General features: G+C 41.8%; 1 protein-coding gene and 2 non-coding genes across 17 annotated transcripts; all 3 read left to right on the top strand.

Annotated features, from left to right (window-relative positions):
• The first annotated feature begins 1841 nt into the window (after positions 1 to 1841).
• Positions 1842 to 23976, top strand: eif4g1a (eukaryotic translation initiation factor 4 gamma, 1a). Of its 15 annotated transcripts, none has more exons than XM_026149010.2 (33): positions 1842 to 2300; positions 3970 to 4096; positions 4195 to 4281; positions 4474 to 4506; positions 5409 to 5429; positions 5739 to 5909; positions 7465 to 7564; positions 8447 to 8557; positions 9428 to 9576; positions 9794 to 9883; positions 10673 to 10742; positions 10832 to 11734; positions 11831 to 11919; positions 12032 to 12221; positions 12612 to 12745; positions 14428 to 14547; positions 14922 to 15290; positions 15501 to 15647; positions 15735 to 15971; positions 16182 to 16286; positions 17155 to 17433; positions 17517 to 17634; positions 17724 to 17823; positions 18155 to 18453; positions 18560 to 18681; positions 18775 to 18947; positions 19046 to 19171; positions 19453 to 19534; positions 19664 to 19762; positions 20096 to 20239; positions 20354 to 20435; positions 20673 to 20813; positions 22475 to 23976. In XM_026149010.2, exons 2-33 carry the CDS (start codon positions 4022 to 4024, stop codon positions 22654 to 22656), a joined length of 5148 nt encoding a protein of 1715 aa, XP_026004795.2. In that variant the 5' UTR covers positions 1842 to 2300; positions 3970 to 4021; the 3' UTR covers positions 22657 to 23976. The 15 variants fall into 15 exon arrangements, with proteins under 15 accessions (XP_026004795.2, XP_026004792.2, XP_026004796.2 ...); XM_026149007.2 differs by having other exon boundaries at positions 9428 to 9579; XM_026149008.2 differs by having other exon boundaries at positions 1860 to 2300; positions 3974 to 4096; positions 9428 to 9579.
• On the top strand, positions 15332 to 15409 carry LOC113011454 (small nucleolar RNA SNORD66). The gene has a single exon (XR_003270560.1). It is a non-coding gene; the product is annotated as a small nucleolar RNA SNORD66 (small nucleolar RNA).
• Positions 16019 to 16093, top strand: LOC113011455 (small nucleolar RNA SNORD66). The gene has a single exon (XR_003270561.1). It is a non-coding gene; the product is annotated as a small nucleolar RNA SNORD66 (small nucleolar RNA).
• Positions 23977 to 24273: the final 297 nt, after the last annotated feature.

Here is a 24273-nt window from a genome sequence, read left to right as displayed (position 1 = left end):
CACAGCAGGTTGGCATGTTCTGGAAACCCCTGTTAACACTTGGCTGGTGAACAAACACATGGTTGGATTAACCTAAACATGGGAAAAGGAGCTTTGGAATATGACTCCTATTTGACACAACTTAGTTCTATTCAGATATGCAGTATATTTAGGAATATTCACCCTGTACTGTACATGACAAAAAGAAGAAAAACTACATCAGTTAATGCTAGAGCTGATTTTTTTTTCATGAATCTGCTGAATACTTTTATACTTTATATATATATACTGTCAGAAAATAGTGAAACATCCAAGTTTCAGTCCAAAGTGGTATTTTTATATCTATACAGCACTGAGCAAAAGTCTTGAGCCATTCCTTATTTCTTTATATTTCTTTTTATATATCTTTTCATTGAAAAACTAGACCAAACATCTAGTTTGTTGCCATTTGTTTGGGTGAATCCACAAAAAAGGCTAATGGCAACACTGTACGACGGGCATAAAATAAATAGTATTCTTGGCGCAACATGAAAGTTTGGCATATCTTAGTGCGGTGTGCTGTGTATCCTTAAAGAAAATCTGTGGACACTGGACAAGTGGAGGACAGAAGAATGAGTAGCAGGTCTGAAAAAAGTATCAACAACAAATGAAAAGTTTTTGAAAGTCATCTTCTGAAGAAATCTGAAAATATTCCAGAAAAGACCTGACACAGGACCCGACAGACACATCTGGCCCTCAGTTGATCCCTCTGCTGTTCACTGAAACCTCATTAGAAATGGTCTCGCTGGAGGGCCATCTGAAACCATGCTCAAGAAATGGAAGCAATAAGAAAAGGCTGAGGTATGCAAAACTGCACAAGAACAGGTATTACAATAAAAACACAACAATGACAATAAATATTTTACCACATTAACAAATACTAAAACTAACAATTTTTATTTTATTTTAGTTAGCTGTCCAAGTTGACAAGTTAATTTTTTTCAAGGTCTAGTTTTTATTTTTAGCTGTGTTAACTAAAACGAAAACAATCTTCCCCCATACAATATCGGTTTTTAGTTTCGTTTGAGTTAACTATAATAACCTTTCCAACAGGTCAGTAATGAATCCAAATATCAATTTTTCGTCAAATCATTGTGAGTGTGCACAGAGGTCAGAAGAGAGGTACAACAGTGAGTGTACACTGCCATCAGTAAAACACAGTGGAGGCTGTGTCATGCTTTGGGCTGCATTTTAGCCAGTGGTGAAGGGACTGATCCATTGATCTACCATGCAATACCACCTGGAAAGCATTCCATTGGCATCGCCTTCATTTTCAAGCAGGACAGTGATTCTAGAGACAATGGGAATGGTATATACTCTATTTGCATGAATGCTTGCACATATTTCATACATATATCTATATATATATACACACACACACACACATATATATATATATGAGAAATGGCTTGAGACTTTTGCTCAGTACTGTACTATATTCCCTTACTACTGCTTTGTTAAACAACTGAAAATTAATATCAGATACATTAGTAATTATTTCATGGTATTAAACAGATTAACATTAAATAAATAGAAATGATCAGATTCCCAATCAAACATGATGCAGTAAAATAAAGTTAAGCTAACTTCATTATCTTCTGCAACAAGAGGCTAATCACAGTCTACTCAGCAACATCATGTCCCAGCTGTGATGGAAATGTAAGTACTCAAATGCGCTTTTTTAAAACACCTTAAAAGAGTTAAAGATATCAGCTTAGTGTTGTTCCAGATAATGGCTCACTTTGAATACGGAGGCCTCGGTTGATCAAAGGAGTCAAGCTCCTGCATCACATGACCAAGGAAATTGCATCAAATTTTAGTTTCCCCGGAAGTTACCCATGCGACTCGGAGGCGTACCGGCTTCGCACAGGAGAAACATCGCACTATGGCCTTTCTCTGAGCCGCATCACACGATACTTGTGTATATACCTAACCGGCAATCCATCACCATCGACGCCTTGATCATGGACCTGCGGTCCAGAGGCTTTTCTTGGGGCCATCGGAGTTGTCAATAGTATTCCCGAAGGACTATATTATTTGATTTTGAGCACTGTCACTTTTGCACGCCTGGGGGTTTAAACCGAACTGACAGTTTAGCACTCTCCCCCATCTGCCGGTTAGCTAGCTAGCTCGCTAAGTCATTAGCCAAGAAGGGCATCATTTTTCTGTTGGAGTTAAAGGACAAGGAAACAGCAGCACCACCGCTTTCATTAACAGAAGACTGAGCCGAGGCTGATTCCCCGAGTTCCTACCTTGCAACACAGTAACTGTTATAATTCCTGGTAAGAAGAAACCCGGCGGTATGCTAGTTCCCCGAGCGGGGCTGCATTTTTGTGAAAGGCACACGGGCTGAGCAGGCCCTGACCGTCCACACACACCAGCAGAGCTAGCAGGCTAATCCTCCCCTGGGTCCCGGTAAAACTACTTTATCTTAGTGTTTTCCGTCAGTTCAGTATTTTTTTTATTTAGAGCTGACGCTAACCTAAAGTTACCTAAATTAACAGCGTTGGCTGTTTTGGTTTGGTTATCTCGGTGGGCTTCGTGGGAAAGCTATGGCTAACCCTAACCTAACGCTTTTTCGGTTCTCGGTTAAAAAAAATAATGAAATGAAATCAATATTTACTGCGATCTGGATCGATTTCTTTAGTTTGTCTTGAATCTAAAGTCGGTGCCCTCAGTGCCAAAATATTAGGCCACGTTAACCATGAACATCAGGTACACGGTGTCGCCGGGCCTGTAACACCCCGCTAACCGCTAGCCAATGTTAACCAACAATAGCATGACTGTAACTTAACCTAATCGCTGTCGCGTGTTGCAACATTATTGACAAAGCTAACTACTTCACTGTTCCCGGCCTTTGAGTATAAATGTGTATTCTTATAATCAGCACAGTAAAACTGTTTGACCGGGCTCTGTGTACATTAAGGTTAAATGCGGACTCAGCCACGTAGCGTAACTAAGTAAAATGTCTGTGATGGTGGGACACGTAACATTAGCCGGCTGTGGGCTAACGATCCAGCCAACCTCGCCGGGGCATTTCTGATTCGTTAGCAGGCCATAAAAAATGTTTTACGGTAAATGTCAGCTAATACAAGACCGTTTACATTTATTCGTGAATCATAAGCCCGTTAGCCATCGCTTCTGGCGCGCCATATGGAAGCATTGAAGCCCTGTCAAAAAGAAGCATGGCACCAGCTAGCATCTGACGATAGTCACTGTGTCAGCAGGTGGATGGTGTATGACACGTCTCCTGCTATTACGGCAGTTTATATTTTTTAAAAGCAATTCTATCATTTTTTTTAATTTTTAGTTTCAACCCACCGCAGCCGTCATTTACTCATGGGAAAACGGCAGTCAGTATTGAGTTTTGTATGGTTTATTTGCACAAACGGGAGGGAGGGGGGGCTTAGCTTCTGTTCACACAGTAAATGAACTTTGACCTGAGGTATCCATTTTCTTAGATTCACTTAAAAACAGCGTGCGTGTGAGCTTTAATAACTGACGAATTAGCATTGGTGTCTAAGGCAGGAATTTATTTGAAAGTAATTTGAACCCTTATCTACTCAACCTAAGCTTTGAATGGAAGATAAAACACATAATTGTGTTACCAGCTGATTTAATCAAGGATGGAGGAGGGAAAGACACTAATTGCATCCTCATATGAGCTCTGTAAAAATGCAAGGGAACGAGATTGGGGAGGTGGTGGTGTTATCACAGGCGAAACTGCAGGCCACACCCTGGCTGCTTGGTTAGATGTTGCTACACTAAAGGTTCAACATGTCTCCTTACAGTGATCTTTAGTATCCAACCTCAATGGCTGTAATTAGTATTTTTAACAAAGACCTGGAATACCAGTGCCTGCTTGCAAATGTTAAAAAATCACATTTCAGCTCAAAGTAATTTCATGTTCTTCTCATTTTGACATTATTTCTTGCTCGTCTTTCCCCCCAGGAAGGCTGGCACCACATCGCCACCCTAATGCAGTACCATAAAAGAACGTGAAATGAACAAACCACCACAGCCTATAGCGGGACCCACTTCTGTCCCCAATCCTGCCCCTTCCCCTGGATTGACACAGGTGAGACCCACTAACATAGTTTGTTTATTTATTTTGGTAGTTTAGAGTTTAGTAACCTTTTCCCCCCTCTCCCTCCTCTTCTGTTCTCTCCAATTAAGGCTGCCTACGGCCCTGGACAGCCAACTTCTCTTGTTTTTGCAACCCCTCCACCTCCACAAATGAACTCTGCACCACAGCCAAGACAGGTATTGTTCACAGCATGCTTTCTGTTGTTGATATGGTTGAAAACCCCTTTCTTTCTTGCTCTTTCACAACAGTTTCTGACATAGCTTCTTCTGCTGTAAGGCTTTGCCTCGACTTGTGTGTTATAACCGCTATTTGCCGTCCTTGTCCTTGAATGTGAATCTTGACTTCTTTCCTCTCTTCTGCTGTCCTAGTTTGCTACTGGGCCCCGTACTTTACATCAACAGGTACTAACACCCCTTACTTTTCCTCACATCCCCTCTGTCTCCTTAGTGTAATGCATGCTTTCAGATACAAATTGGGAAAGAAGATAAGATGAGTGTTTAGATCTGCCCTTCTAAACATCCATTTAGATTAGTTTACTTTAAAAAAAACATTCAAATCCAAATGAGCTCTTTTGCAACATTAAATTATTATTCAAGCCCTTAGATTGTGTAATCAACATTATGTAACTTTAATGCAAGTTACGTTTTGCAAGTGAGTCTATGATGTAAATTAAAAACAGCTGAAAATTCAACTCTACGCAGTTTTGTTTTCCAGTGTCCCCCAAAGTTCTTTCCTTTTTCCTCAGTCCTTGTTTTCCCCTTTCATCTTAATTTAGTACCAAGTCAGCATATCTTGCATCAGATCGTTTTTTATTTAAATACCTGGTTTGTAGACATGAATTGTATTATTGTGAAAATTTTGAGAAATGAAAGCATTTCTGATACGGTCTAAATTGTGCAGCAGGCTGTCATTTGAAAACAGCCCACGTCTCGCCACTGTTTTGCATTGATCACCACATTTGTCCTAATCCCACAGTGATAAAGGGCCTTGTTGCCACCAGATATTAAAATGAATTAAACTGCATGTGCCTGCAGCCCTTAATGTGATTCTTTAACCTACCAGAAGTAGGGCCCTGCAGGACTAGAAGGGGATCGTGTTTCTATAATGATCTGTCCAGAATCGATTGCATGTGCGTCTGTAGTTGTTTGAGCGTACCCATCATGACTGCGAGGCACACTGCTACCTCTCATACTCCTCCCTTCTTCCTGCAAATTCAAACATCCCCCTCATTGTGTCCGGTCCTCATTTTCACCTTAATCTTACTCCCTTTCTTGCTCTTTGCTCATGTGTTGCGCGGCTGAAGGGTGGATACAGAGCATTACAGGTAACAGCTTTTCTCTTCGTCCCTCCCCTGTTAACTTGTGCTAACTTCATTGTGGCAGGAAGTCATGACTTTCAGGATAATTTAAACTCCCAAGTTACCCAGAATTGAATTTAGTGTGCACATGTGCAGTTGCTGTGAGTGCGTAGATTCCAGGTGAAGGGTATCGGCGTGTGCGTAACTCGAAGCAAACGCACAGAAAAATGTAAAAGCAAGAATTAGGAATACCGTTGTTATGAAATGCACAGGCAGAACCAGAAGTTTGCTGCTGATATGATGCAGTCTTCATCTTTTTGTTTTTGTTCTTTTAAGAGCTACTATCAGAACCGACCCACCATGGCCACCAGTGCTCCAAGGGTACCGGGAAATAGTGGCCCTCGAGCTGTTGCACCAGCTCATGTCTACCCACCCGGCTCACAAATGATGATGATATCCCAACCTTTTGCTGGCTCTCCTCAAGGCTACTTCATTCCCTCTGGACAGGTTAGTGCACACACGAGCTCTACTCTGCAGCCAGCCCAAGTAATCAATACATACTTATCATAACAGTTGCAATCACTTTTTAACACTTTTATTTGGATAACATTACCTTCTGAATGAATTGAATTTAATAGTAACATGTTGAGCTTATTGCTCTTCATTATTGTTTGTATGTTTAATGTTGGAAGGTTGCAGTATTCTTCATGTCAGTTTGGTGTCTTTAGTGTCAGATTTCATTTTAAACTTGAATTCAGTTTTATTTATTTAGCACCAAATCCCAACAGCAGTCATCTCAAGGCACTTTATATTGTAGAGTTATCCGGCAACAATGGAGAGAAAAGTCCAACAATCAAATGACCCTCTTGTTGACAGCAGAAAGGAAAAACTCCCTTTTAACAGGAAAAAACCTCTGTCGCAATCAGGCTCGGGGAGGGGCGGCCATGTGCCGTGACCAGTTGGGGGTGGTGGGAGGAAAACAGGACAAAAGACACTCTGTGCAAGAGAGCCAGAGATTAAGAATAACTAATGATTAAATGCATAGTGGTGTATAAACACACAAAGCCCTCTTTCACTAGTACGTACTCGGATCGACTGTTTTTAGGGTTCTCCATTAGGTGGCGCTACCAGGTACTTTTTTAGTACCTGGTACTCGGCTGGGGTTCCAAAATGCTCTCCGTTGATCCGAAAATGTGATGTCAATAGACTGCATGCCACTGTTTGACTGGTCAATAGTGTCACTGTAAGTCATGAGAGCATCTCCTTCACAAAAATCAAAATGGCCACTTTTGTAACCCGGCAACAAGGATATACCTTCACCTCGATGTCCTCCATTGTTGTGTTGTTTGTGTCGGGTACAAATAACGCTGTAGGCCCTTCGACCACGTTGATATAACGACCCTATGCACATTAGGTGGTACTCAGGTGTAATGGAAAACGACTGAAACCAAGCCGAGTCGTGCCAAGTACTTACTAGTTGAAAAAGCGCTAATAGTGAAGAACAAACACTCAGTGCTTTAGGAGTCCTTCTGATGGCTCATCCAAAGTGTCTTCTAAAGAGTTTCATTATACCCACCTTCCAGTCCTTAGCAGCCACACCCAAAACTGAAGGTGACATCACAGCCGATTCTGCAGGTTGTTCACCTCACAATTTAAACGTATTTATTTATTTTGTCATAATCTCCCACTGCTGCTGCCATCACAGCTGAGTTGAGAACACTGTATATAATTGTGTTGGTTTTTACTGTTTTAATGATAACCTTACAAAAGCTTAGAGATTCACAAATTGTACAGACGACATGTAGTAACACGAGACTTTTGTAAAAAAAAAAAAAAAAAAAAAATCCAAAACTTGGCAGTTTCTTTGCTTTCGGTTTTGACTTCTCCTGTACCAGCGCTAGTGTGGAAATTCGTCTGAAGCTTGTGATCCTATGTGAGGACGGGAGAGACGCAGTTTGGAAACCTGTTACGATGAGCTACATTAATATTTGAAAGTCCTCTTAATAGAGGTTTTTGGAGTGAGGATCTCAAAACTTAATTGTTGTTTGTCTTGTTTCTACAGTACCGAGCTCCATACATGCCTCCTACCCAGCAGTATCCCGTGACCAGCGGCACAGCAAACTTCTATACTGGAACTAGCCCTGCTGAATACCCTCCTTATGGTAAGGGTTTTTAACCCCAAGACTCACAACAACCAAGCTGAACCACAAACGCGTTCAGTTTAAACACAGAACTTAATGGAGAAGTTCTAACCCGTATTTAAAACCACATCCACATGCAGAATTCCTCATCTGTGAAGTATTCCTGAATGTGGGGTGGTTTTGCTTGGCTGATTGGGTTGTTTTCTTGTTTCTATTTTTTCTGTGATGGGGGTTAATTGTCTTTGTTGCTGTAGTATGTCTGTCTCTGTGTGCGTGTTTCTTTTTCTTCGTTTTTTTTTAATATGCCTTTGAGTCCAAACACTGCTGTATGTGCATGTAGTTGGACTTAATTCTGCTTTGGCCTGTGTTCATTTTCTGCACCTTACGCTGCCTTGTAGGTTCCATGAAATGGCTTTGAAACCGCAGTTTTCTCCTTTTTTGCATGTCTACATACAGCAGCAGAAGCGTTGTGTGGGAGCTAACGTTGCCAGAAACCCTATTTAAATATGAATGAACTGCACTTTTTAAGCAGGAAACGCAACTGCTACAAAAACTGATTTGCTTTAGTACATTTGTACTAATGCACAGATATTTTATATATACGACGTATAGATAAGTGGGGGTTTGTTGGCTCAGTTAAAACCCCCATTGTATTTACTTATAAAGACCCTTGTGTGATGGTAGTGCACTTCAAAATTTGTACTATTTGAAACTAAATATATGCCAAGAGCACAAGGTAAGTGTACAGTAGAGACATTGTTCATTTCATGGGACCTTCTTAACACCCTGCTTCCTCTGGATCCTCTCATTAACACATTCTGCATCTGTCTCTTCCTGCCCTCTCCTTCTTTCCTCCCTCTCCCGTCCCTCACTCCCTTCCTCTCCTTTGCTGCGTTGGTTCAGAGCCCTCTCTTGCCGCGAGGGAGAGGCGGGGTGGCGGGGGGAGAGGAGGCGGGCGAGAGAACGGCCGTCTCTCTCTCCACGGTGCGCCTCTCGCCTCCCAGCGCTACCCCGGTGAGTAGTGTGTGTGCTTTTGTGGTGGTCAGCAGGCTTCTGTGGCACTTCCTGTCTCTAACCGTGTCTTCCTGTCTCTGATTTCGTACGTGTAGGCCACGTATACACGACGATGGATGTTATTTAAATGTAGTTGTAGCAAATACAGAGAAAAACTTTAACTGAAACTTTTAGCTTGTAGCCTAGTGATGCCTCTGTGGTGATGACAGCTTATGGCTTTTTTTCCCTCTCCATTTGTTTCTTGTTTAAGAAGCTAAATAAATGGAATTTTGCATACAAAGTGTCAAAAACCAACTTCCGTTTGAAGTAATTTTCTGTACAGCAATACTACTTGTAAATGTTTAAATTTGGCTGGATGCTGAATCGGTGGCTCCAGCTTCTGGTGCCAGCCCATTAAATTGCTTTAAAAAGTCTGGACAGATGTGAATGTAAAGAGCAAATGGCAGTTATGCCTCCTTACACAACTGAATGTAAAGTGGGCTGTTTGAATTCATCACGTATTGTAGACAGAAGTAGTAAAGTTTTGTGTAGTAGTCAAATTCAGCCATCATTAATTCATAGACTTTGTTGTTAACTTAATATATAATGTGGATCAAAAACATAAAAAATAAGCCCACAAATTAGCCTTTAAGTACACGTTTATATCTGAAACCACACTTTGTGTACACGTATAAATGTTTGCTATTGCACCTTTACATTTTTTCCCCCCAACATTTATCAGCAATGGTAGAAAAAAAAATCTCAATCAAATGAAACGAGTACATACAGATTTTTATTTTAGTTTGAACTCTTGAAAACTCTTGTTTATTCTGAGTTGTTTTTATGATTTATTTTGTAATTTCTATTCTTTGTTTCATTTCAACTTTACAGCTGGAGCATACTATCCAACTCCGCCTCAGTATCCCCCATCTGTCCAGCCTTCAACGGTCATGCTGTCCACCCAGCAACAGCTACAAGTCCCGCCTCCTCAGCAAGCCCCTGCACAGTCACAAGGCCTAATGAAGAGAGAACGCAGACCGGTAGTATGTCCCAACAAAAGCACAGCACACCTCTTGAATGAGGTCAAAAATGTTGAATGGAGAGACACTGTATTGTGTGTTCAATGTGGAACTTTCCCTTTTAACCTGAAAACAACAATAGTATTTGTCATGATGGGGGTCAGCAGCTGTAGATCAGTAGTGGCAGGATGGTTGCACATTGTTTGTATTTTAATGTCATTTGCCTTTTCTCTAATAGATAACAATACGAGACCCCAACCAGGGTGGACGCGATATCACGCACGAGATCCTGTCGGGTGTAATGTCCTCCACCACACCGACACCACAGGTAAGACTTTACTTTGAAGTGACTGAGTTAAATAGAGTAATGATGGTGTTGTACATTTGTCTTTTATCAGAAATCTAAAGTATAGTTGGCTATCTTGTACTGACATGTGGTACTCTGTGTTTAAAGTAATACAGTAAAGCTCAGAACTTCATTATGTTTTTCTCATGTTCATTTTGTCTTCACTTCACTTCACTATTTGCTTTAGAACAAAGTAATTTTTTTTCAATGTGAAGCCAACGTTTTGCTTTATATAGACAAAACAATGGTAAGTTATAAAAAGACAACAAAAGAAGATGTTGTTAGGTGAGGATTGCTCTCACTTTTTTATTTTTATTTTTATTTCCTCTTACTTTAAAAAGGAATGAATATGAATTTATCTGTACATAAAGGCACCGTTGTGGATTTTTTTTTTTCTCTTTTTTTTGTCTTCATGGTACTTTCTAATAGTCAGCACAGCTGAGGTCAGTTTCACTAAGCAAACTATGCTGAGTCTAAGCAAATGCAAACAAAAATGCACTGATGCGTTGAGCTATTGCCAAAGTTGAAAATTGCTAGTTGGAGGGGAAACGGGCAACACAAACGAATCACTTTTTAAAAGAGTTGAGTGACACTGCAGCCTTCAAAGAAACAGGTCTGAATCAATACCACCACAGACAATATCCACCAAATGTGAGGAGAAAAAAAACTTGTAACAAACTGCACCAAATGTGTTGATGCTCATTGTTAAAAGCCCGTCTAGTGGGTTTTCTATTTTATTTATTAAAGGCCGCTATTGCTTTGTGATTGCAGGCACCGGATGCAAGTTCTGCACAGGTCAATGGGGAAATTGCCCAGCCTGTGATTGCACAGACGAGAAGAGGTGAGAATATTTTCTTAAGTTTGACTCTGTGAAAAAGAAATGACTAAATTTTTTTCTCGTCATTTATTGTCACGTCTCTCGCTGTCCAGATGATAACACAGAGCGTCCTACTAGTGCTGAAACCCCTCCTTCTCTTGCTGCGGCAAACGCTGAGCCTGTGTTGGAGAGCAAACAGGAAGTGGACAGCCAAATAGTGCTGCCTACTGAGTTAGCTGCACAATCTGTAGCCCCCGTAGCTACTACTGAGGTGCCATCCACACTGATAAAGGACCAGCAGTCTCCTCCTTCCCTTCCTCCAGGAGCAACGTTGACCACTACTCCTGCTGAGGCAGTAAATAAAGTTGGCACTACCGTTTCTGATACAGTAGATGCTCCTCATGCAACCTCACAGTCTTCAGAAGCACCAGAAGCCCCTGTGAAAATAGAGGAACTACCGGCTGCTCCAGCTCAAGCTGAGAAGGGTCCAGAAAAGGAAGAAGCAAAAACAGAGGAAGTGAAGAAGGTGGAAAAAGAAGAGCAGGTGGCCACCACAAAGTTGGAGCCTGCAGCTGAGGTTGCAGCAGCAGGTTCTTCCAATCTTGAAGAAGAAAGAAAGAATAAAGAAGAAATGGCTACAAAAACGGCAACTGAAGTCTCCCAGCCTCCCCCACCTGCACGGGAGCCTGCTGGTCCACAGACCCAGAACGCCGTTCTGCGCTCTACCCCCGAACCTGAATCCACACAAGTTGAGGCAGCAGAGCCTGTTCTCCCCAACGGCCTTCCTCAGGAGACCGAAGAACTGCCCAAGGATAATGCAATTTCAGACACTACGCCCCACAAACAGCCAGACGCTTCTCAATCTCAGGAATCCACACCTATGGCTAAAACGGCAACAGCAGCCCAGGAGGTGAAAGAGGAGGCTGAAGAGAGGGAGGAGGAGGAAGAGTGCAAGAAGAAAAGTGAGGATACCCCTCCTGCGTCTGTTAGCTGCCCAGAAGAATCTACTATGCAAGGTACAGTTAATCCCCCCCCTTGCTTCTCAGGCTGTCACATGCCTAATCTTGTTTTATCTGAATTTTAATGTCATCACTTTGTCTTTCCTTTTGAAGCTGCTACACATGTGCAAAGGAAGAAAAAGAACATGAAAGAGTTTAACAAGAAGGAGGCCATTGGGAATCTCCTGGATGCCTTCACAGAGGTTTGTGTTAAATCAGACGACAGTCCAAAGAGCTCTTAAACTGGGTGTCCATCTTTTACTCTCAATAAACAACAGATTCTTAGAAAACTTGATCTTTTCTTTCTTTTTGCAGGAACAGGGTGCCAAGCCTGCCTCTGAACCCATGCCCACTCAGGCCAACCCTCCAGCTCCAGCACCAGCTGAACTTCCTGTCGAAGTGGCAGATGAGACCTGGGAGCAAAAAGAGGACAAGCAGAATGCAGAACCTGACAAGTCTAAAGCCACACCTGAGCCAACTGAGCAGAAATACCAGTACAAACAAGGTACGCTTTGAAAGCTTAAAAGGCTAAAAAAAATCTTTAAATGTTTTAATCTTTTCCCTAAAGCTAAACTGATAAAACTCTGTACATACTTTGGTCTTAGGGCAAATATAATTTATTTCAGCATTAAATTTTAAGTCTGTTTTTTCCTTGTGCCTGCATTTATATGCTGGAAGGATGAGGCCTTGTTTGATTTAAGCACAGTGTGAAAATCTCTTTATGGTGATTTTAGTTTCTCTCATAGTTTTGCTCATGTGCCGTCATCGTTTTATTATTTTAGTTTCAAAGAATCTGCACTGACAGAGTGGATTATCACAGCCATCTTTCAGCTGTGCCTTTACTGTAGTGTGCCTTTAATCATGTGCCTTTGCATATTTCCTGTACGTTGTGCAGAAGAATGGAAGCCGATAAACCCGGAGGACAAGAAGCGGTACGACAGGGAGTTCCTCCTGGGCTGCCAGTTCATCAGCGCCAGTATGCACAAGCCTGAGGGCCTGCCTATCATCAGTGATGTGGTGCTGGATAAGGTAGGTGATGTTGAGCTTTGTGTAAAAGAACGCAGAAACGATACAAATTGAGTTGAAGAATATGGCAGTTGGTATTGTTGTCACTAGAGATGGCACGATACCACTTTTTTATGTCCGATACCGATATCATAAATTTGGATATCTGCCGATACCGATATGAATCCGATATAGTGTGTTTCAACAAAACAGTTTTTTTTTAAATATCTTGCTGCATTTTGTATAAGTTCATACTCAAGTTTAAAACAACAACTACACTAAAGCTATTCTGTTATACCTGTATGCAAAAAAAAATATTTCATAGTTCAGCAATACTGATCAATCTAATAAACTTAAACCTACACCATCCTCCCTATTCTGGTATTTTAAAGAGTACTTAGCATAAATATTAAGCAACCTAACTAATAGGGTTCCAACTCCCAGCAACAACAAAAATAAATAAATAAAAAATAGGGAACCACCCCTCACGCTCCACCTCATGATGCTTAATCGACGTAATCAACCTTAATTTGATGCAGTGTGAAAAAAAATGCACAGAAATCAATTATTTTTCAAGAAATATTAAATAGATTCAACATCTTTCTTCAACAAAATTGCAGACTGCACAGATGGTACCTTCCCAAAGGAAAAAGTACTATAGCTTACTAGGGTATATATATTAGACTTAATAGTTACTATATACAGTAATGGACTTCTATTCATTTTACATCAAATTAAAACTTTGGGTGTCAGATAATTATTTATTAAAAGCTAGACATTTTAAATGAGAATAAGAAAGAAAAGTATGTCTTTCTGCTCCCCTTTTCCCTGTTAATGCCCTATCGGCCCCCCTGGCTAAACTTTGCTAGATCCGCCCCTGCACAGTTACCAGCGTCAGCTACGTAGAAAAAGATCCTTGAGTAGAAAGTAATATTAAATACATTCTAACAACAGCTGATCAAGCTTAAACGTGCTGCTGTTGTTTAGCCGCTGGTTTCCTCTTTCTGGTGCAAAGTGGGCCAAAAACAAACCAGAGACACGGACTCCCGACAGAAAAGCCGATCAGCTGATCGTTAAGCAGTTTCATGATTGAAGTAGCAGCAGGAGAGGCAGTCGCTCCATATATCGTTTGTTAAGCTTAACGCAGGAGCACGACAGGTCCAGCATGCGGCAGCCGCTCTATCACGTGATGCATACTGCTCCGACGTGCTAACGTTCTGAGGCGAGTTACGGCGCGTTGCAAGTTTTGCGAGGTGCTTTCGTGATATTTAATGGATCGGATTACATTTTTTATTTTTCTCCGATATCCGATCAAGTAATTTAGGTCAGTATCGGACCGATACCGATACGTAATATCGGATCGGTCCATCTCTAGTTGTCACCACACAGAGCGAGCGAGCGGGCGGGTGTAAATGCGATAATGAGGCGATGTAGGATTTTGAAATTCACATCAGTAGGTGCATCTGCTAAAAATCTCCAAGTTTGAATTTCAGTGACCTTGTCCTAAAGTTCAAGGTCAGAGGTGAAGTTTCCTGAAAATCTTGTGAATGCAAAAACTCGAGAACAAAGTCAGGATTTTCAAACTGATACCATATGTTGATCTACTAGGAGGCTGAGGGGTAGTGCTGCCGACTGCCAGTATTTTAAACTTTGTGTGAAAACACGGGTGATTTTTCCTTTATTTATTTTTGCCTCTTTAATTGCAGGTGAACAAGACTCCACTACGACCTGCTGACCCATCTCGCCTGATGAACACTGGTCCTGATTTTACTCCCTCATATTTAGGGAACCTTGGGAGCAGATCAGTGGGAGGACCTCGTGGCCCGGTTAGCTAATTTTACAGTTTTTAAAAGACACTTTAAGCATTAACTTGCATTATAGTTAATAGGTTTACCAATTGTGTCGTCAGCACACCGTTTTTATACTTTTGCACTTGAGACATGATGCCCTGAAGTAAAACGATCTCCCTCTGTGCCTGTCTTCCTACAACGTGCTGGAGTACTTGTCTGATGTTTTTTGAGATAAAGAGATGTATTATGAGCTGACATGACACAAAAGTGCAATGAATGCCAGCAGTTGTGATGTTACGTTTGGCAGACAAGCTGTTTGCAAAGGCAGCGATCTCTAACGTAAACTTTTTGTTTAGTGAAGTTTTTTCCTACTAGCTTTTTAAAATATTTACGCGTTTCTCTCCATTTAGCCATCCGGGCCCCGTCGCTCTCAAACCAAAAAAATTATCACCAGCATGTCGCTAAATGACGACGTGCAGCTCAGCAAGGCTGAGAAGGCCTGGAAGCCCTCTGTGAAAAAGGTCACTCGTGGCCGTGTTGATGAGCCTGAAGAGGAAGACCCAGAACAGGCCAAGACTCGAGAGCTGTTCAAGCGTCTGCGGAGCATCCTCAACAAGCTTACGCCACAGAAGTTTCAGGAGCTGATGAAACAAGTGACAGAGCTGACGATAGACACTGAGGAGAGGCTGAAGGGAGCCATCGACCTCATCTTTGAGAAGGCCATCTCAGAGCCCAACTTCTCTGTGGCCTACGCCAACATGTGCCGCTGCCTTATGGGGGTGAGTCTAGTGAAGGTTGGATGTTGTGCTTTGATCACATGCTCTAGTGATGACTTCTTTTTAGTGCCACGTGTCTGGGCCACTGAACTTTTTGTGATGGTATTGAGGAACTGAAGGAGCATACTCTCAGCTACATATTTGTTAAATGCAGTTGAATAGGAAAACGTGCGTTAAAACCCCCTGGTGACATTGAATGTTGTCTTCCACCAGCTGAAAGTCCCCACTTCAGACAAGCCAGGAGTTTTTGTGAACTTCCGCAAACTGCTGCTCAACCGCTGCCAGAAAGAGTTTGAGAAGGACCAGGATGATGATGAGATCTTTGAGAAAAAGCAAAAGGAATTGGAGGCTGCCAAAGACGTAAGAACTGTCAAAACCACCGTTCAGATTTAGAGTAAACTTGTCATATGACTCATACACTAAGAACAAACTTGTATCCGCCTGCAGGGTGAGGAGCGTGAGCGCTTCAGGGTGGAGCTGGAGGAGGCCAGAGATAAAGCTCGACGCCGCTCACTGGGCAACATAAAGTTCATTGGTGAACTGTTTAAGCTTAAGATGCTGACAGAGCCAATCATGCACGACTGTGTCGTGAAACTACTTAAGAATCATGATGAGGAGTCTCTCGAGTGTCTCTGCAGACTGCTGTCGACTATTGGTAAAGACCTGGACTTTGAGAAGGCAAAGGTAAGTAAAGCATGGACTAACACCGCTATATGTACACGTTAAGATGTCTCCTGTGATGACCTTGTTTTTGTGCCACGTGTCTGGGCCACTGATCATTAGTGATGGGTTGAGGAACTGAGGAGGCAGTTCTCGATGTATCATTAGGTACACACAGTTTGTCATTTGGTACCTGTACCTCATAAAATTCACTCTTTTCTGTGTCCCCGACAGCCTCGCATGGATCAGTATTTTAATCAGATGGACAAGATCATTAAAGAGAGAAAGACTTCATCAAGAATCCGCTTCATGCTGCAAGATGTTTTGGACCTCAGAAGGGTAACTGTTAAATCATATTCAACATTTTAGAGCAATAAAGAACTGATAGCCAGCATTTATCATGACTTGACTTAGTAGTGTATGTATCTCAGTGTTTATATACAGTACAATCTGAAGGGTTTTGTTTTGTTTTTTTACAAGGCTATCTACATAGCAGAGACCACACTCTCAAACTTGTGGTGCGCACCCAGTTGTTTTGTTCTATAAGCAGTGCTAAAATAAGACAGTGAGTACTCGGTTCAGAAAATGGCGTCAAGGGTTACTGCTGGTAGGTTTCAAAGGGGTAAAGGGTTAGTTTGAAAAAACTTTTTTTTTTTTCCTGTCCATGAGAACGGCATCATCAGGCATAGATTTGCCAGCAAGCAGACCCCTGACTTTTATTTTGAAAGTTTACGGTGTTCACGTTGCAAATCACCTAGGTCCAGTTCTTTCCTTCTCATATTTCCTTACCTGCTGGATATCAAGCCATGTCACTGGTGTGGTGGTTCTTGATAACATTCAGCTGCTTGCCCTTTCAGTATCTCATCTCCAACATCTTGGCCTGCAGTTGGCAACGACAATTTTTGTTCCGCTCTAGAGATTTGCTGTGAACAGGAGGAACACTGGAAAGCGGTTTATGTTGATCATACTGAAGCTGCAGAATAGAACAAGGATTTCATTTTTTCCCCTTTTTCTTTTATGTCACAAAGGGCTTAAAAATGAAAATCTTTGACGCACGTAAAACTGTGTTATTCAGGGTGGATATGCTTTCTGTCTCAGGTTCTCCTATCAGAACATTTGTACTATTACAAATGTAATCCAAAACACAGACAGGAAACACCCCAGAGTGGCTCACGGGTGTTAATTGTCTTCTGTCTCTGATCCACAGAATAACTGGGTGCCTCGTAGAGGAGACCAGGGTCCTAAGACAATTGATCAGATTCACAAGGAAGCAGAGATGGAGGAGCACAGGGAACAGATGAAAGTCCAGCAGCAGCTCATGACCAAGAAGGAAAGCAGAGACAGGTTCACGGGAAACATGGGCAGCCGAGGCCCTCACACACCAGGAGGTGGCCGGACCAGCCAGCCTCAGGATGAGGGGTGGAACACAGTCCCCATCTCCAAGAACAGACCCATTGACACCACCCGCCTAAGCAAGATCACAAAGGTAACGTCCGAAAATTCATGTGAAGGCTTGAGCTCTTTCTCAGGCCTCTTGAGAATGAATATAACTTTTTTGTTTCCCTGTAGCCTGGTGCTATGGATTTCAACAACCAGCTGTTGGCTCCGGGTGGCAAAGGCATGTGGGGCAGCTGGGGAAAAGGCAGCAGCGGAGGAACTGGAGCTAAACCAGCGAGTGGAGACCAGGGTAAGACCTTCAGCTTTCTTCTAAAGCACAGCATTGCTTTGTGGCTGTTTGTGGTTTGGCTCTTAATCTATTCATTTCCATCTTTCTAGACTCTGGGCGTCCGGGTACCAGCACTCTCAACCGCTTCTCTGCCCTACAGTCTGGGTCATTGATGTCTGCAACAGACTCTGATCGCAGAGTTCCTCAAAGGTACTCAGAAGCACCAAATATTTTCTCATTAATTGGTCTGCTTCTGCTTTAGTTGAGTACTTGATTCACAAATTTTAGTTTATCACTTGTCATAGGCACTCTTATTTTTTACTTTATGTTTATGTCACGTTTTTCAAAACACATTTTACTGGCATCTAGTTGTGAGGTTGCAGATGGCGACCACTTGAATACTAATCTTCCTCCATCTGGCCTCCCCTTTGTATACAAGAGCCTACTGCGGTCTCAAAAAATACAAAACTTTTAGTGGTACATGATTACAAATTGATTGAGTGTGTTAAAATGACCTCTTTGTGTCTCCTTTTACCATTAGGTCGAGTTCGAGCCGCGAACGTGGGAGCAACAGGGACAGGAGCGACCGCAACAGGGATCGATTTGACAGATTTGATCGCAGCGAAGGACGGGAAGCGAACCAAGTCACCAAGAGAAGCTTCAGCAGAGAGTCGCAAGAGCGCGGCGGGAGGGGAGGAGATGGCAGGTCTTCAGCTGAATCTGTGCGCCGCGTCGCCAGCATGACAGACAGTCGGGACAGAGGAAGCAGGGATCGGGGAAGCAGAGACCGAGGAAGCAGAGATAGAGGAAGTCGGGACAAGGGTAGTGACTTCGTCCCAGGTATGAAATAAAGAATTAAAAAGAGTTGAATAGAGAAAGATGTGGTTTAAAGAAAAGGACATAAAGAACAATGAGCTTCAAGTTGTATTTTTACCTTTTTCTTCAGTTAAGCGTGAGAGCGCTCCCACTCCTCCTCCATCTCTCCCTAAACCTGCCTTGACTGAAGAGGAAGTGGAGAAGAAGTCGCATGCGATCATTGAAGAATACCTCCACATCAATGATGTCAAGGTGCAGACTTGCCTCTAACAATCAGAGTTGTACTTCCATGTTTAAAAGTGAACCGTGTTAACAGCATTGCTTTGTGTCACTCTGGTGCTGTAGGAGGCATTGCAGTGTGTGGTGGAGCTCAACAGCACATCACTGCTGTACGTGTTCGTGCGGAACGGCTTGGAGTCGACGCTTGAACGAAGCACCATCGCTCGGGAACACATGGGCCTGTTGCTGCACCAGCTTATAAAGGCAGGGACTTTGCCCACGCAGCAGTACTACAAAGGGTAAGCGTGTAACAGGAAGAACGCCGCCTGGTTTCAACTAAAATCTACCCTCGATGGATGTTCTCGAGCAGATGGAACTAAAGCCGATTCTTTTGCAGGCTACTAGAGATTCTGGAGGTAGCAGAAGACATGGCCATAGATATACCTCACATCTGGCTCTACCTGGCTGAGCTTATTACTCCTATGCTCCACGAGGGAGGCATCCCTATGGGACAGCTGTTCAGGTGAGAGCTTAATGTCAGCGGTCACATTTCAAATAAGTGAAAGCAAACTCGAATACTTTGACTTTAGAATATAGTCTGATGGAAATGGACGTTTTTAAACTGTAAATAGTGTTGGAATCATTTTCCAGAGATTCTTTTGTTGACGGTGTTTCTCGGAAATAAAGATTTTAAGCTAAATTTAAAACTAGGTCACTTATTTCCAGCTTTAAAATGAGATAAGCTGAATTATAATCCAGCTCTAAGAAAAATGGGAGCTTAATTCAGTGCATCTGTGTCTTCAGGGAGATCTCAAAGCCTCTTGTGCCTCTGGGGAAGGCCAGCGTGCTGCTGGTACAGATCCTCAAGTTGCTTTGTAAAGAAAAGGTAACCGAACACACTCGTTTTATTACCTTGTGTTGCACATGTTTTTTGGTTTTGATTAAAAAAAAGAGAGAAAGAAAAAGAAATAAAAGCCACAGATATTTGATTATCTGGCCCTTTTCTCCCCTTAAGACCCCCAATAAGGTCGGGGCTTTGTGGACAGAGGCTGGGCTAAATTGGAACGACTTCTTGCCCAAAGATGAAGACGTCAACAAGTTTGTCACCGATCAGGTACGTGCAACACGTTCAGGTTTTAGACGATAAAACACTTGTCTGCACTTTTGGAGTTTTGTTTAGTGGTCTAAAAATGTTAGGATACGTTTAAAGCAGCTATAATTGGTCTATTTTGTAACAACAAAGCTTAAAATGGTAACGAGAAAGCAGCACATCCTGCACAGCACCAAAGACAAACACAGCTGGAGTCTACCTGGTGGGCAGAGATGAAAGCAAGAGAGATTTTTGCTTGTGGGGATTTACGATTAGAAACAAGTTACTCCGTGTCTTCAGGCTTTTTTCTTTTTTTTTTCTTTCTTTTTTTTTTACACATTTAATTGTGTATTTCAGAAAGTGGAGTTCACCGTGGGAGAGGAGATGGAGCCCAAAGAGGCCAGTAAGAAGAAGGTCCTCAGCGGAGAGGAGATCAGCAAACAGCTGGACAGACTCCTCCAGGACAAGGCCAACAATCAACGCATCAGAGACTGGATCGAGGTGTGTGTGAGGCAGTACAGAGTGTTTTCAGACCTGAACATTTTGTGCGTGCTCTTATTTCCCAGTGTTGTTCATGTTCCCCCTCTCCAACTGCATTTTGTTTCCTATTTTCAGGCTAACTTGGACGAGCAGCAGACTGCTTCGAACCAGTTTGTACGAGCATTGATGACATCAGTGTGCCAGTCTGCTATCATATGTAAGTATGACTAATACACCACGAGCTGCCTCTATTTCTGTGTGTGTGTCTATGATTTAGTCTTTTTTCTTTTCACAACGACCCAAGCTCAAATTCTGAAGTATGGAAAATATAGTTGTTGTTGTTGTTGTTTTTTTTTAAATAAATTAAAACGGATTTATTTTATAGTAAATTTTAATAGCGCTTACTTTTAAAAATCACACTTTCTGGTTTAAAAACTTGTTCACTTCGTTTCAGGTGACAACCCGTACAAGGTGGATGCACAGCAGATCGGCCAGAGAGCCTCTCTGCTGCAGAGATACCTGTACGACGAGCAGAAAGAGCTGCAGGCCCTGTACGCCCTCCAGGCTCTGATGGTGCACATGGAGCAGCCTGCTCGTGAGTTTCCCCACTTACAGTGAACTGTAATACTGCCGAACATACAAATCTGATTGGTTCACTTATAAATATTTAGATACTGAAGCATCTGTTAAATCCAGGCGTCAAAGTCGCCAATGATTCAAAGTGTCATTTTAATGTGGTTTCCTCAGCTGTTGCGTCTTTTTGGCAACATAAGCAAATGATCCCAAATTTCATGAAAGTCAGTGGAGACGAAACTGAACTCAAGGCTTACTGTAATGCGGTGATACTGGTTTCAGTCGTGCAGCTGGGCTGATTATAAGGTTGGGGGAACTTAAAGAAGTCACATGGATGAGTGATGTGATGCACCTCCCACTGATAATGTCGCTCAGCTTTCTGAGATTTCTTTTTTGTTTAACCTGGATTCTTGATCGTGCATCGAGACACAGCAGGAAGATACCATAAATCGGTTCAGATAATGGCACAAGATGGCAAATTTATTGGCCTTTGTAAATTATTAGTGATAAATGTTCTCTGGATGAGTCTCGCTCCCTCCAAGTCTGTCTTTGAATTATTTCAGAGAAGTTTTTTTTTTTTTTAAATGTTACTAAAGTCCAGTAAGCTTGTTTAAAGAGCACAAATCAAGCAGAAATCTTTCCTGTGAGCTTGTTTCAAATTCAGCTGACAGTAGCTGTCGCTCAGAGTAATCGAGCAGGGACATGTAACGAAATCAGCTGTTTGCTGGAAATTCAATGCTTCGGTTCTTTATGTTGCTGTCTATTTTAAAAAGCCTTCACGTCACTGTAAGCAGTCTTGTTGGCATATACAAAGTTCATGTTTCCCCAAAGAAAGGAAAAAACTTAAAGTCAGTTTTTAAGCGAAAACTACAAAATCAACTGTTACAAAGTATCTTTATAGATTTGCGTTATTGTATCTACTTTCTAATCAATCCAGTCCTTGTTGACCACTTGAAATAATTTTTATAGATCAGCAATGTTATGTTGTCATTTTTGCTTCCCAGATCATTCTTTAAAAATATGTTTTTAATGTTTGCGAGACTTTTTACCTGGATAAATAAAGGATCTGTAAAATTCCCTTTGCCAGACACGGATTGCAGCTTCTTAGATGTTTAATGTTTACCTCTATGTGCTCTATGTGGGTTAAAAACAAAAAACAGCTGCTGCTCTAAAGTAATGTGTAATTGGTTATGTGATGATCACAGGCATTAAAAAATGGACCTTGTTGGTTTGTCTGAAACGCAGCTCCTTATCAGAAAAGATCTGCCTGTATTTCCAGGTTGTTTTTGTTCAGGGTGAAAACAGATAAAATCATCATGTGTACAGCAGCTGTGTATTCAGGGTATCAAGATTTAAAGATGAGACTGAAGGTTTTTGTAGTGTTGCTGCTGGAGGGCCTGAGTCATTTTCCCTGAACACAGAAATGGAAGTGGTCTATTTTGGAGGAAAACACATTCTTGGGGTGATTTTTTTTTTTAAATTTATTTTTTAAAGTGTTATGAACTGGATTGGAGGGTTGAAACAGAAAAGCCTAATCACTAAAAGAAACGTGTTAATTAGGATTTGACCTACTGATTAGCTCTTTATAGCTTTTCAAGTGTCCCTGACTCAATGCAAACAGAAACAATTTTAAAATGGAGCTGTTAATAAAGCTTCTATAATGCTCTAATTTTGTCTCTGCAGACCTGCTGCGGATGTTCTTCGACGCCTTGTATGATGAGGACGTCATTAAAGAGGAGGCCTTCTACGAATGGGAAACCAGCAAAGACCCGGCAGAGCAGACAGGCAAAGGCGTGGCCTTGAAGTCGGTCACCGGCTTCTTCACCTGGCTCCGCGAGGCCGAAGAGGAATCTGACAAGGAGTAAAATACTGAACTAAAAGCTGCCGCCAGAGCTCTGCAGGCGACCACGGAGAGTCATGGACAGTATTGCCAGAGAGGCAGACTCGAATCAATCCTCAATGAGGATAAATCTTTATTGTGTTCCTTTTTTTTCTTCTTTTTTTGGAGGGATGGACTCTGAAAAACAATCATTTCTTTTCTACCTTCCCTCTCCTGCTTCCTCATTATTTCTCCACCTGCTTGTCACAGCAAGTGTCCTCATCAAAGCAAACTTGAAAATGCAGGTTTCAGCAGGATTACTCATTAGCGAGGTGTGAAGTATCCCACATCACTACGAAACTTTCTATGTCAAAGTAAAGCAAACCAACTGGCTGCTCTTTCACCCCTCTAGACGATTCTAATGACAAACAACCTTTCTGATCTACAAGAGGAAACAGCAGGGCGTGAAGTGTAGCGGGCGGGTGGGTTGGTGGAGGGGGGTTTATCAACATGCCATAACATTTGTTCAGTCCCGACACGGCTCTTATGTCCTTGTCCTTTTCCGGAGTGTGCAGCATGACTGAAGTGTGTTCCTATTAACGATCCAGTGGACAAAACGTTACAGTGTACATGAACTAATCTTAATTTGACGGAGTTTTTAAAGCAAAGGTTGTCTATTTTCTCTCCTTTCCTATCATGATAAACTAGCAGAGGACAGAAACACAGAGGGCTGATGTTGACCTTTGACCTTGACTACTAGGGGGTGGTCTTAATGCTTCCTCTATAAAGCCATTCTCTCCCATCCCCCAGTAGTGAACCACACTGACTGACTCTTCATCTTTTACCTCTTCTGTACTTAAACCTGAGCTGTTGTAGAGGACACTTAACGACCCAATCACCGTTAAAACTTGAAATCTACAGAAAATTGACTTGATAAAATATATAAAGTTTAAAAAAAAAAAAAAAAAAGACACAGAAATGATCCGAAAGCCTTTTCTACTTTAAGTGGAAACTAGTTTCAGGATTTCAGGAGCGTTCTGTAAATATATAATAATAATAATAATAATAATAATGATGATGATGATAATAAACTTTTTCAGTTTTATTTTTCAGAAACAAATTGCTGATGTAATTGCAGTGTCTCCTTATCCAGCAGAAACCGCAGTTGTCCGGATGCAGAGAGGTGCTTTAGATAATCCATTGATTATTAGTTTTATTTGAATTTTGTAAATATTTTCTTTCCTTTTTTTTTTTTTTTTCTTTTTTTTCCGCTTTCGTTATTTAAAAAAAAAATTATTGCTTCTTTTGCATCGGAAACTGGAAAGGTAATGGAACATTGCAAATAAAGGACTTATTAAGTTGCTGAGCCGAGTTTTGGTTTTTGCCTCTGATGATGATTTTACGTTGAACTAAGGCCACTCTCATCTGAAACCAGACCAGTTTATTTTCAGTTTGTATTTTTGTTTTTGTCACGTGTAAGTTAACACAGGGTCAATGTGTGTGACAGCAAAACGTGTTTGATGAGATGAAAAACGAGTCCCTCCACTGTGGTTTTACTGATCCATATTGCAATCAGTTTCTAGTTTTGAAGATTTGTCCATGCAGACCTACAAATATGGGAAAAGTGCCTTAGTACCAACTGAGAATGACTTCAACACCACAG

This window comes from Astatotilapia calliptera, chromosome 18, assembly GCF_964374335.1.
Source record: "Astatotilapia calliptera chromosome 18, fAstCal68.1, whole genome shotgun sequence".
Taxonomy (NCBI): Eukaryota; Metazoa; Chordata; class Actinopteri; order Cichliformes; family Cichlidae; genus Astatotilapia; species Astatotilapia calliptera.
The sequence above is the reverse complement of the archived record's forward strand: the minus strand, read 5'-3'. Positions and strand labels throughout refer to the sequence as shown.

Coding starts and splice junctions, on each gene's coding strand:
- eif4g1a (XM_026149007.2), top strand. CDS start 4,022: ATGAACAAACCACCACAGCCTATAGCGGGACCCACTTCTGTCCCCAAT. Junction 15,972..16,181: donor TGGACTTTGAGAAGGCAAAG/GTAAGTAAAGCA, acceptor TGTCCCCGACAG/CCTCGCATGGATCAGTATTT. Junction 17,635..17,723: donor ACCAGCGAGTGGAGACCAGG/GTAAGACCTTCA, acceptor CCATCTTTCTAG/ACTCTGGGCGTCCGGGTACC.